Source organism: Galendromus occidentalis, unplaced genomic scaffold, assembly GCF_000255335.2.
Source record: "Galendromus occidentalis unplaced genomic scaffold, Mocc_1.1 scf7180000077121, whole genome shotgun sequence".
Taxonomy (NCBI): Eukaryota; Metazoa; Arthropoda; class Arachnida; order Mesostigmata; family Phytoseiidae; genus Galendromus; species Galendromus occidentalis.
In genome coordinates this window covers 468,412-482,195 of record NW_003805109.1, presented here as the reverse complement: position 1 = coordinate 482,195, position 13,784 = coordinate 468,412, and the positions used below count along the sequence as shown (strand labels likewise).

Genomic DNA, 13,784 nt, shown 5'->3' with positions numbered 1-13,784 from the left:
GAAATTGCGTCTCTCGCTCTCCATGAGTATTGGAAAACTTCAAGGAAGGTCTTTGATTCTACTAGGCTCGTTCCATGTTCCAGATACGTGGCATTGGACATCCTCCACGTGAACCCGGACGACAGCGGAACGTTCACGGTGGTCGCGAGGAACAGATCGGGCGAAGCTCGCTTAACGAAGAGCATCAACGTCGAGCAACAGACTTCGATCGATACGACCTCCATCACTGACATCTCGTCGGTCGAACGAACGCAGAGAACTGTGCAGCGCGAAGAGATCGACGACGTGTCGCGCTCGAAGCCCTACTTCACCGTTCCTCTCCGAGACATCCACAAGCCAATGAATGAAGGAGAAAACGTTTTCCTCGAGTGCAAAGTCGAGCCAGCGAACGATCCCACACTGCGTATCGAATGGCTCCACAACGGGAGACCTCTCCCGAGTGCTTCACGAATCGTCACAAAGAGCGATTTCGGTCACATAATCCTCCAGATCACCGGACTCACAGAGCAGGACTCCGGTCAGTACACGGTCCGAGCGACGAACCATCTCGGTACGACGATCACGTCCTCGTCGATCAAAGTCATCGGAAAATCCGGCGTGGTTTCCGAGAGCCAGTATCCCGAGGGCCTGGAGAAGATCCAGAGACTGGAACAGAGACAGCGTCGAAAAGAGGAGGATTTCACACCAACGTTCGGCCGTCCCGAGTTCAAGAAAGTCCTCCACAACATCGAGACCGCCGAAGGGATAAACGTTCATCTTGAGTGCCGACTCGAACCCGCTCAGGATCCTTCGTTGCGAGTCGAGTGGTTTAAGAACAATGCCCCCATCACCGTCGGTCATCGGTTCAGACCGGCTCATGAGTTCGATTACGTCGCGCTCGATATTCTCTCGGCGTACGCGGAGGATAGCGGGGTCTATACTTGTCGTGCGATCAACCGACAGGGCGAGGCATCGACATCGAGTGCGGTGAAAGTTATCGCGACTCAGGAGCTGATTGTCGACAGCCAGAATCCCGAAGCTATGACCCAGATCGAGTTCCTCGAACGCAAAGGTGTCCGTGAATCCTACTACGAGGATCTTCTCAAAACGAAACCGAAATTCCTCACCGAGCCGAAAGCCTTGTCCCTCAGCGAAGGTCAGACCGCTCACTACGAATGTCGACTCGAGCCCGTGAACGATCCGGATCTGAAAGTCGAATGGTTCAAGGACGGTCGACCTCTTCCGATCGGCCACCGTTTCCGACCGTTCCACGATTTCGGATACGTCGCTCTGAACATACTTTCGGTCTCTTCGGTGGACAGCGGTCGCTACACGTGCCAGGCGACAAATAGTCTCGGAAGCGCTGAAGTGACCACGACACTGAGCGCAACCGATGGGTCGACGATCATCACCACCAGCGAGAACCCGGAGAGCATCTCCAAGATCGCGCAGCTCGAAGGACATCGCTTCGTCCGCGAGGAATTCACCGACCAGGCGATCACGACCGCCCCGGTATTCACCTCGGCGCCGCAGAACGCCACGGTCGTGGAAGGCAAACGAACGCATTTCGAATGCCGATTGATCCCTGTCGGCGATCCGAAACTCAAAGTAGAGTGGTTCCACAACGGTCAGCCAGTGAAACAAGGCAGTCGTTTCGTCGAGCTATTCAACTTCGGCTTCGTCGCGCTCGACATAATGACCACCTACGCAGAAGATTCCGGCGTTTATACGTGCAAAGCCACGAACGCCCTGGGCGAGGCCGTGGTTTCGTGCTCCCTGAGTTGTTCCGCGCAACAGAGCCTGATCTTGGACGCCCAACAGCCCGAATCTCTCGCTCAGATCCGCCAGTTGGAAGATCATTCGCGCCACCAAAGGAAATCCTACCATGAAGAGGTCCAGCAGCAGGCGCCGGTGTTCTCCAATCCGATGCGTAACGTGAACACGAAGGAAAGCGAGAACGCTCACTTCGAGTGTCGTCTAAACCCGTTGGGCGATCCTAAAATGAAAATCGAGTGGCTGAAGAACGGCATGCCGCTCGACCAGTCCTCTCGCATAAGCACCGTCAGCGACTTCGGTTACGTGGCGCTAGACGTCAAGGGAACAAAAGTCGAGGATTCCGGCACTTACACATGCCGTGCCGTAAATGAAATCGGAGAAGCTGTCTGCTCGGCCCAGCTCGTGGTCGAGGGCGGGAGCTCTCTGATTCTCGAATCGCAGCAGCCGGGGAGTCTTCCTGCGATCCAGCAGCTGGAGCTCGGACGACCGCGCGTGGCCAAGCAGGAAGACGTTGCCTGCAAATCGGCTCCCCGATTCGTAACTCAGCTGACCGGACCGAGCCAGGTCACGGAAGGTCAATCCGCTCACTACGAATGTCGTCTCGAGCCGTTCCCCGACCCGACGATGAAGTACGAGTGGCTGCACAACGGCAGAGCCCTCGAGCAGGGCCATCGATTCCGAACGATCACCGACTTCGGTTTCATCGCGCTGGACATTCTGTCGGCGCGACCAGCCGACAGTGGCGAAATTTCGATACGAGCGTCGAACAAACTGGGACAAGCGGTCTCGCAGGTGAAACTGCAGGTCGCCGCGACCGGCAGCCTCGTGCTCGAGTCGCAACAGCCGGAATCGCTCGATGCGATCCGCCGACTTGAGGGCAGCGTCGGGTATCAGAGACAGGAGTTCATCGAGAAACAGGTGAACGAGCGACCGCAGTTCGTTCGCGGACTCTACAACCTCGAGAACCTCGTCGAAGGTCAGAGCGCGCACATGGAGGCAACCCTGACCCCGACAAGCGACCCAAGCATGAAAGTCGAGTGGTTCCACAACGGGATGCCGATCTCGGTCGGATCCCGCCATCGACTGGTCAACGATTTCGGCTACGTCGCCCTCGATATCAACAGCGTACAGCCGCGCGACAGCGGCGTGTACATGTGTAGAGCCACGAACAAGCTCGGGGAAGCGGTGACGTCCTCGTCGGTCCGGGTATCCGGCCACGCTAGCATCATCACCGATTCGAACATAAGCGAGGGCGGTCTTCAACGGTTGCGTACACTCGATCAGCCGATCGCCCAGTCTCGGGAAGAGAAGCCCATCCAGCAAACGAAACCGGTGTTCACCCAGCCGCTGAGCTCGCTCGACAACCTCGTCGACGGTCAACCTATTCATCTCGAGTGTCGTCTCGAGCCGACAAACGACCCGAGGCTCAAGGTCGAGTGGTTCGTCAACGGGGTCGAGATCAAGCAGGGCTCTCGATTCAGGACGACCAACGATTTCGGATACGTAGCCCTTGACATCCTGCATTGCTACGGTGAGGACTCCGGGACGTACATGTGCAAGGCGAGCAACCAGCTCGGAGAGGCCGTGACTACCTGCAACGTGAAAGCAGTGAACCGTCGTGGTCTCATCCTGGACTCGCAACATCCAGAAAGTGTGCAGAAAATCCAAGAGCTCGAGTCGATCGAAAAATTCCGCAAGACAGAAATCGAGGAGAAACCCGTTTCGAAACCCGTTTTCATCACTGAACTCCGCGGCCACACCCAACTCGTCGAGGGCCAGACGGCCCACATGGAATGCCGCGTGGAACCGGCTCACGATTCGGCGTTGAAGATCGAAATTCTCTTCAACGGAAAACCGATCCCGGCCGCGAACAAAACGCGGGTGACCACCGACTTCGGATACGTCGCGCTCGATATCGCTCACGTGTATCCCGAAAACAGCGGGCGATACACCGTGCGCGCGACGAACAAATTGGGTTCGGCCGAGACAGCTCTCGACGTGCAGGTCAGCGGCAAGTCGTCCGTGCAGCTCGAGAGCTTGAACCCTCAGTCGATGCAGAGCATTCGAGAAATCGAAGGGAAAACCTACAAGACCGAGCACGAGATCGCCGCGCCGGTATTCCAACGACCGGAGTTCACGCAACCCCTGACCAACGTCAGCCTCGTCGAGGGACAGGCGTGCAGTCTCCAGGCCCGTCTGATTCCGGTAGGGGACCCTTCGATGAAGGTCGAATGGCTCCTGAACGATCAGCCCGTGAGCGAGGGCTCACGCATCCACACCGTCAAGGATTTCGGCTGCATGCGTCTGACCATCGATTACGTGAGAGCCGAAGACGAAGGCGTGTACACGTGCCGAGCCACGACCTCGCAGGGTCAGGCCGTCACGTCGAGCAACGTCCGCGTCCAGGCCAAGGAACGACTCCAACTACAGTCGCAGCAGCCGCAAAGTCTCGAGGCGATCCGCAGTCTCGAGGGCGGCAAGGTCGTTCAGTACCGGGAAGTTCCCGATGCGGTGTTCGAGCGGCCCGTCTACACGCAGCTACTGACCGGACCTTCAGAGGTCAACGAGAACGCCCCCGTCCACATGGAATGTCGCTGCACGCCGATCGGCGATCCCGACCTGAAGATCCAGTGGTTCTGTAACGGCAACCTAATCGAAAACGCTTCCCGCATGACGTTCGGCAAAGATTTCGGCTTCATCACCCTCGACATACTGTCGGCCCGGGGCGAGGACTCCGGAGTCTACATGTGCAAGGCCGTCAACAAGGCGGGAGAAGCCATTACCACGATGTCGCTCCGAGTGAAAACGAAAGCGTCCGTCCAGGAGGAGGCTCTCCATCCCGAGGCGTACCGTATCATGCAACAGTACGAGTACGAGCTCAGTCGACGAGCCCCCGAAGAACGCACCGAAGTGCCGATGCCGAGTCCGATGTTCGTGCAGCAGCTGAACTCGGTCTCGAACGCTGCCGAGGGCCAGTACATCCGTCTGGAAGGTCGTATCGAGCCGTCGAAAGATTCCAAGATCAAAGTCGAGTGGTTCAAGAACCAGCAGCCGCTCACGCTCGGGTCGAGGATCAAGGCGACCCACGATTTCGGTATGGTCTCCCTGGACATCAGCAACACACGTCCGGACGATTCGGGACTGTACGTCTGCCGCGTGTCCAACCAGTCGGGCGAGGCGCTCTCGACCTGCACCATCAAGGTCGAGGGCAGCGCCGGCCTCCTCCTCGGTTCCCTACAGCCGGAGAGTTTGGAGCGGATTCGCGAAATGGAATCCTACCAGGCCCCCGCCCCTCGCCAAATCGCCGAGCCCGTGTTCGAGATGCCGGTTTTCGTGTCGCACATCAACGATCTCGAACTCGTCGAGGGACAACACGCTCGCTTCGAATGCCGGGTGGAGCCGGCCAAGGATCCCACGCTGAGGATCGAGGTTCTACAAAATCAGAAAACGCTCCGCACGGGCTCTCGGATCACGACGAAGATCGACTTTGGGCTCGTCACCATCGACATCCAGGGCGTGACTTCGAACGACGCCGGCATCTACGCGGTGCGTGCCAAGAACAGCAAAGGCGAGGCCACGACGACCGCGTCTCTGAAAGTTGTCGACAAGGCCTCTGTCCAATTGGACACGCTCCATCCAACCGGAGCTCAGGGTCTATCGAGCATTCGGAAAGTCGAAGATCAGTGGAGTTCCAAGTATCAGGCGCCGAAGGCGGCGCCGGAGAAAGTTTTCCCGAAGCCTGTGTTCACCGAAGCGCTCAAGCCCCACCTCACCGTCAACGAAGGTCAGGTGGTCGTTCTCGAGTGCCGGGTCGAACCTTCCACCGATCCCGATCTCAACGTCGAGGTGTTCTTCAACGGCACGGTGCTCTCCGAAGCGAACCGCTTCCGCTGGACCAACGAGTTCGGGTACATCAATCTCACAGTGAGAGATTTCTGGTCACGCGACTCGGGAGTTTACACCATCCGCGCGAAGAACAAGGCCGGAGAAGCTTTTACAACCACCACGATCGAATGCGTTTCCACAACGAGCGTCGTCGAAACGACACAGCACCCCGAGGGGACGAAAGGACTCGAGTCCATCCAGTTGCTCGAGGAATCGATGATGAGGACGACCGAGGAAATCACCGAGGAGAAGGGGCACGCCCCCCAGTTCACGTCCCAGTTCACGAATCTCACCGATATGACCGAAGGCGAAGTCGCCCATTTCGAAGCAATGCTCTCGCCGGTCGGAGATCAGACCATGAAAGTCGAATGGCTGTTCAACGGTCGCTCGATCGAAATGGGCCATCGGATCCGTACGGTCCACGCTTTCGGCGTCGTGCTGCTCGAGATCCTCGGGGTCGTCGTCGAGGACTCGGGCACCTACACGTGCAAAGCGAAGAACAAGTGGGGTGAGACCGAGATCAGCGTTCATCTGAAATGCATTGACAAGCAGAAAGGGGAGCGGCCGGTCTTCAAGAAACAGCTCAAGGACGTCACCAAGCTCCGAGAAGGCGAGAGCGTCCACATGGAATGCAACGTCACCCCCGTCGGCGATCCCGACCTGCGGGTGGAATGGTTCAAAAACGGAAAACCCCTACCGGAAAGCTCGCGAATAAAGACGCTGTCCGACTTCGGTTTCGTGGTCATGGATATTTCCTATGTGCATCACGAGGACTCGGGTGAATACGTGTGCGTAGCCACGAACAAGTACGGCTCAGATACCACAAAGTGCACGATCGACTGCGCGAGTTCCGGAAAAATTTTCCTCGACTCGCTGCAGCCACGAAGCATGGAGCAGATCACTCGAATGGAAGGAATGAAATCTCGCTCGGTGACGAGGGTCGAGTCGTCCATCCAGACGGCGCCGAAGTTCACTTCCCACATTCAGAACGTCACGAACTTGGTCGAGGGACAGAGCGCTCACTTCGAGTGTCAGCTGACGCCGATCAACGACCCTGATCTAAGGATCGAGTGGTACGTCAACGGCCAATTGATGCGTTCGGGACACCGCTTCCGAACCTTCCATGACTTCGGAGTGGTCGTCCTCGACATTCTCTATTGTTACGGAGAGGACTCCGGAGAATGGGTTTGCAAGGCGACCAACAAGTTCGGCACCGATGTCACGAGAGCAACGCTCTCGTGTAAATGTAAGTTCCTCCGACCGTTCCCTTACAGGTCTTGATCCCGGATCAAGACTCGATCCGACCCTTTCGAACAGCTCCCTAACGAGAATTTCTCCCGCAGCGAAATCAACTCTCGTACTGGATTCGCAACTTCCGGTCGAGATGTCCGGTGGTCAGAAGAAACTCACGCAGCTCGAAAGGTCCTTGATGAGAAGCGTCTCGACAGTTTCCGTGGGCGACGTCCAGGAAGCGCCGGTCTTCACGAAACCCTTGGAGGACCTGACCAAACTCCGCGAAGGGGAGAACGCTCACTTCGAGGCTCGGATCACACCGACCCACGATTCCGATCTGACGGTCGAGTGGTTCAAGGACGAAAAGACGCTCATGTCGGGAACCCGGATCCGGACCATAAACGATTTCGGCTTCGTCATCCTGGAAATTTCCCCCGTCTACCCCGAGGATTCCGGGACGTACACGTGCAAGGTGCGAAATCGTTTCGGTGAGGCCGTCAGCAGCTGCTCGATGTGCTGCGAAGGAAAGCAAGGGATAATTTCCGAGAGCCAACTGCCGACAGACATGAGGAGCGGCATTCAGAAGATAGCCCAAATCGAGGCGTCACGTCTCACGATGCACCAGACTCGAGTCGAAACACGTGAAGTTCCGATGGGACCTCCTCAGTTCTTGAGTTCCCCGTCGGATTTATCTCTGAACGAAAACGCTCTGGCCCATTTCGAGTGTCGGGTTGGGCCTGCCAACGACGCGACTCTGCGCGTCGATTGGTTCCACAACGGCAAGCCGTTGGTCACCGGTTCCCGCGTGAAGAGCATCTCCGATTTCGGCTACGTCATTCTGGAGATCGCCGGAGTTTTCGATCGCGACGCGGGCGTCTACACGTGCCGAGCCGTGAACAAAGAGGGCGAAGCGTCGGTGAACTGCCAACTGAGCATCAAGAGCAAGCAGTCGATCGTAGTAGAATCTCAGCTGCCGAAAGGTTTCTCCGGGGAGGGCATCAAGATCCTCGAAGATTCGCGTTTCCATCAGACGACGAAAGTCCAGGACGACGAACGCAAGGAGGCGCCGAAATTCGTCACTCAGCTGTCGGCCACCTACGAACGAGTGGAGGGAGACAACGCTCACTTCGAGTGCAAACTCCTTCCGGTCGGAGACGCTTCGATGAGAGTGGAATGGTTCGTGAACGGCAAGCCATTGATAACCGGCTCCCGGGTGCACACGGTCGACGACTTCGGCTTCGTAGTTCTCGAGATCGATTGGCTCTTCCCGCGAGACAGCGGCGAATACATGTGCCGAGCGACGAACAAATGGGGCTCGGACGTCACCAAGTGCAACTTGACTGTCAAAGGTAGGCCAATTATTTCGTCCCGCCTTTCCTACCGCAACATCGCTCCCCGGGTCCGTGTTCCCTCTAAATTTTCTGAATTTTCTTCTCCGCAGGAAAGGCTAACATAATTCTCGAATCGCAACTCCCTCAAGGCATCGATATCGGTCGCCTGCGGGATTTGGAGAACCCACCGATGCACGAAACTCCGGCGCAAGACAAACCGATCACGCCGCCACGATTCGTCACTCAGATCCAGCCCCAGCATTCTCTGAAAGAGGGCGACAGCGCCCATTTCGAATGCCGACTCGAACCCACGAACGATCCGAAATTACGCGTCGAATGGTTCCACAACGGCAAGCCGCTCATCTCGGGTCATCGGTACAAGACAACGCACGATTTTGGCTTCGTCGCCCTGGATATACTCTACTGCTATTCAGAGGATTCCGGCGAGTACATCGCCCGAGCATTCAGTGAGCTCGGTGAAGATTTCACTAAAACTACCCTGGAATGCAGCGGGAAACCAACGCTGGACTACAGGACCCAACTGCCGATGACCATGAAAGACGGTGTGAAGAAAATCGCCGAGATGGAGATTGTCAAACAGAAGTAAGAATCACCACGCTCGTTCGGATTACCATCGATGCGGCGATGTCCGCAAAAACAACTGAACGCATCTAAAAGCGATGAATAAATTCTCCATTATTTGTAGAACCGAGAGTATCATCGAACAAGCACCGGAGAGGCTTGCACCGATTTTCGTGATGAAACCCGAACCGCAAGTTGTCAATGAGGGCGATTGGGCTAAATTCCAATGTCGAGTGATCGGACACCCGAAACCTCGGCTGATCTGGGTGTTGAATGGAAACACTGTAGTAAATGTGAGTATGTCGGAGGGAGAAGTCAGTTCTGAGAGGGATCGAGAGAAGAACCCGATGATATTCCGCCATCTCAAGCGGAATCATTCGCCACGAAAGCCAACAACGAATAAGCTTTTGTATACATTCTCACGAATCGAGCACAATACTGATGCTCTCTCAAAATAGTATGTCACTGTCGGCGGCAGCAGCGACGGACCTCTTTACAGTTTCAACAGGGTCTTTTGCCCGCTGTCGGTGAAAAGCTGAGAGAGGGGATGAAAGTACTGCTTCAGCATTCTTACCCTCCTTTGAATGCGCGACGGTCCGTCCTGTAGCCGAGAACTCATTGTCGCCAGAATCAGTCGATGGGGCTTTCTGCTCGACAGCGTTCGCCAGCCTGGGTTCATCCGTGGTCGTCTTTCCGGAATGAGTGAGCGCTCCGAATGAGGACATCAATCAATCGTATTTCTTTCTCCTTTTCAGGGTTCCCGATGCAAGTTGACGTATGACGGAATTTACCACCTTGACATACCCAAAAGCCGACAATACGATGCTGGAAAGGTTAGCGTACTATAGGTCCTCGCTCAGAAGAACCCCGTAGCCACGCAGCATAGGTCCCCGGAGTCCGTCGAGCCCTTTATGTGTTTCTAGTATCGTGTCCATGGACCCTGTGGACCCTCTTCCATAGGATCCTATGGAGACCCAAGAATCGCCATAAACTCCCGCGGATCCAAATGGACCACTTTGGGATTCACTGGACGCTGGAGGATCAGATCACCCCTCTAAGGGGCGAGCCCGCCACCGAAACCACACAGAGAATCGAAGTGCTCCCTATGTCTAAGCCCGCATGCGGCAGTTCGTAGATCGGAAATTGACGAGGCTCTGTAGAATCTCCTCTGAAATTCAATATTTTCCCAATCTGCTCTTCGTATTAGTGGCTCCATATTTCGATTCGAGGCGGCCGAATTGAAAACTATCCCCGGGATCGATTTTGTAAATCCCCTGTCCGCTCCAGTGAGATCCCCAGCTCATAGAATTTCTGTTCTCACCCTCAGATCGAAGTTTTTGCGCGAAACGCCGAGGGCGAAGCCTATTGTTCCACAACATTAGAGGTGCGTCAGCATCAGAGCGATTATCGCGCGGTGCTTAAGCAGTCTCCGAACCCGTGGTACGATCGGGACATCCACAGCTACCAAGTAGACCGACAAAAGAAGGAAGAGAAGCGTGTGTTCGAAGAAGTGCTTCCGGGTGGTCAGGAAGTCGATATTTGGAAAACTGAGAGAACATCTCACGGTAAGCGACGATCGACTTATGCTTCGATCTCTTCATCGACCTGAGCTCACCAGAAATCGAGGCTAGCGTGATATTACTTCCCTCTCCATCTCCCAATAGGTGAGAAACAACAGATTAAACAACATCTGACCTCCGAAGAACTGGACAAGATGCATTCGGCAACTGTCACGACTAAATCGTCGACCATGGAGGAGAAGAGCGCCACTATCCAGCATCTCAGCAATCAGCAGCGAATCATCCAACAGCAGCAGCAGTTACGCCAGAAGTAAGCCCCATCAAGATCATTTTTGAGCTCCATTCCTGAACTCCATGCCTGAAATTGATACCTGAACTTGATTCCTGAACTTGATTCCTGATCCTTATTCCTGAACTTGATTCCTGAACTTGATTCCTGGACTTGATTCCTGAACTTGATCCCTGATCTTATTCCTGAACTTGATTCCTGAACTTGATTCCTGAACTTGATTCCTGAACTTGATTCCTGATCTTATTCCTGAACTCTATTCCTGAACTTGATTCCTGAACTTGATTCCTGAACTTGATTCCTGAACTTGCTTCCTGAACTTGATTCCTGAACTTGATTCCTGAACTTGAGTCCTGAACTTGATTCCTGAACTTGATTCCTGAACTTGATTCCTGAACTCGATTCCTGAACTTGATTCCTGAACTTGATTCCTGAACTTGATTCCTGATCTTAATTCCTGAACTTGATTCCTGAACTTCTTTCTTCTATGGAGCAGTTGCGCCGTCCGTTCAGGTTAGCTATAATTGATGTTGTTTCATTCACAGCTTCCTTCTGCAAAGACAACAAGAGCAGCAGCAGCAACAAAAACAGTCCCAACATCTCAGACAGCAGACTCAACGAGTGTCTACCGAAACGGGACAGTCCACAGCTTCCACCGTTCAAGGAAAAGAAGTCACGCAAACGGTGCAACAGCAAACCCAGAAGCAATATCAGGGAGATGTTGAGGTCCACAAACGGAAGCAAGTCACCGAGACGGTCGAACAGGGTCACAAAGGTGTCACGGAAGAACGGATCGTGCCGGGACCGGTCAAGCCTAGCGTACCCCCGCAGTTCTCGAAGAAGATTCAGCCCTGTCGATCGGTTGAGGGAGAGAGCGCTCAGTTCGTTTGTGAGTTCACCGGTGAACCCGCACCGGAAATCACCTGGTACAGGGAGAACTTCACGATCAAAAATTCCAAAGACTTCCAGATCGTGACAACCTCGACCAAATCCACGTTGACCATCCGGGAAGTTTACGTTGAAGACAGTGGAGTTTTCTCCGTGAAGGCTGAAAATGTGGGCGGTACCGCTAAGACCTCGGCGAACCTCGTGGTCGAGGAACGACCGGAGGCAGGAGCCGGGGTCGTACCTCCAAACTTCACGAAAACCATTCAATCCCAGAGAAGCAAACAGGGAATGAACATCAAGCTCTCAGGATGTATATCGGGTGGCAGACCCATGGACATCTATTGGCTCCGAAGCGGACAGAAGATCACGGAAGATGCGACGCATAAAATCCACGAAGACGCCGACATGTGTACCCTGGTCGTTCTGAACGCCACGCCCGAGGATTCGGGCAACTATGAATGCGTTGCCATGAACAAAGCCGGTGAAGCTCGCTGCATTGCTCAGATTGTCGTAGAGCCCACTGCCAGTGGTGCCCGTTCTGTTTCGCAACCGCAGTTGCAGCAGAGTGTTGATACGTCAGCCAAAGGACCCCAGGTCAGCGAAGGCATCAAGGACGTCACTGTCAAACAAGGTCAACCTGTGACCTTCCGCTGTCGGATTCCAGCATCGCCGAGTAAGTAAAAGCCGAATATCAAGGAGAACGATCGTTCGGTGCCTCCTGTGAACGGGAGGAATCAGCTCGAATATTCCATTCTAGCCGCTCAAGTGAGGTGGTATCGAGGGGACAATCTCATCAAGCAATCGCGTTACTACAAAATCTCCGGCGAGAACCACAACTACACGCTGAAGATTTTGGAGGCTTTCCCCGAAGACGAAGGGGTATACAGATGCGAGGCCACCAACCGAGCTGGAACCGCCTCGACGACGGCCAACCTAAAAGTCATCGGTAAGTCATGGAAACTCGGACATCGAGTGGGAAGTCTCCGGTCGGATCGTCAGAATTATGATTGGAATGATCGTCGGAACGGATTTTGCGAGAACTCTCGGACGGAAGTGACCGAAAACTTTGCTCCCACCAGTTTCCGATGGGACCGAGAGACCACCCGTGCTGGGGTCTCTGTCTGACCTCTCCGTCGACGAAGGCCAACCCGCCACATTCTCCCTGCCTGTGGAAGGCCATCCTAGACCGAAGGTCGCCTGGTATCAAGGTGGTCAGGTTGTGCGTCCCACGAGGGATTTCCAGGTGGGTTCAGTCGTCAGGTGCCGGCGTCCTCGGAGCAGCTCTGTACTGCTTATGGTGCGAGGCTTCTGGAAAGGCTTTTTCTGATGATTGTCGCTCTCACCTTGCAGATCACACAAACTGACGACAGTTGCTCCCTGGTGATAAAGCGTGCCCTACCCGCTGACGCAGGCACTTATACGTGTCGGGCAACTAACGCAGGGGGACAGGCGGAAGCATCCGCTAAACTCACAGTGACGCGTAAGGGTCCGAAGTAAACTAAGAAAATAGGAGACTAATTAGGAGAGCTCAGCAGCCAATCCGGCGTCGCTGGGAAAAACGTTCACCTAGGAAAAATTCCGTCATGTCCAGCTACGAGCCGATAAAGGAATCGCGATTCGGGTAGCGTTTACCGAATCGATAGAAAGATCGATCTTGATGCTTCCGTTCAAGCGAATCACGGTCGTCGAAGATCCGACTAGAATTTCCGCCGGAAATTCTTTGCGTTCCTCAACATTCGCGGAACGGAAACAATAATATTTTTCGGAGAAGCATTTGATCAGGCTTGTGCTTTTTACGGCATTTTTTTGCAACTTGCTGGAATCAATCACCTGTTGTCATTGTGCGAGAAGGAGGCAAGGGGATCATGGTCCCCACAAGTCTTTCGTCGCAGAGCGAAATATTGGGCATATGATAAGTGCGAGACGAATCTTCGATCCTTTAGCCATCGAAACGCATCATGCACCTGTTCAGATGAAGATTCCCTTAACGCCCCTGCCTGTCGGCTTCCATCCGCCAATTATTCAAGAACGTGTGTACACATCGAAAAAAAATCAAATCGAGTAATGCTTCAAACGCATGTAGCCAAACGCTGCCCTTGTTCATCTTAGGTGTCATATGCCTCGATATCAAAGAACCTTGCCCTAGAGTTCTGATACCGAGCCCAAATCTGGAGCGACGTAGTCGAGTTTTCCGCTTTAGATTCGACTGACGCGTCTCTCCGACCGTCATTTTGTTGAGACGCAAACGGATTCCTCGATGAGATTCCTGAATCCTCTATTAAGGGACTCTATCGGGCTCCG

General features: G+C 54.5%; 1 protein-coding gene across 1 annotated transcript in view; it reads left to right on the top strand.

The window, feature by feature from the left end:
- Positions 1-12,980, top strand: part of sls (sallimus) — a 33,623-nt gene extending 20,643 nt beyond the window's left edge. Inside the window, exons 42-52 of the mRNA XM_029110829.1 lie at positions 84-6,886; positions 6,984-8,222; positions 8,315-8,807; positions 8,911-9,079; positions 9,542-9,619; positions 10,114-10,351; positions 10,451-10,616; positions 11,141-12,156; positions 12,241-12,429; positions 12,563-12,726; positions 12,834-12,980. Coding sequence (XP_028966662.1) covers positions 84-6,886; positions 6,984-8,222; positions 8,315-8,807; positions 8,911-9,079; positions 9,542-9,619; positions 10,114-10,351; positions 10,451-10,616; positions 11,141-12,156; positions 12,241-12,429; positions 12,563-12,726; positions 12,834-12,980 — 10,702 coding nt within the window. The remainder of the gene's footprint in view (positions 1-83; positions 6,887-6,983; positions 8,223-8,314; positions 8,808-8,910; positions 9,080-9,541; positions 9,620-10,113; positions 10,352-10,450; positions 10,617-11,140; positions 12,157-12,240; positions 12,430-12,562; positions 12,727-12,833) is intronic.
- Positions 12,981-13,784: the final 804 nt, after the last annotated feature.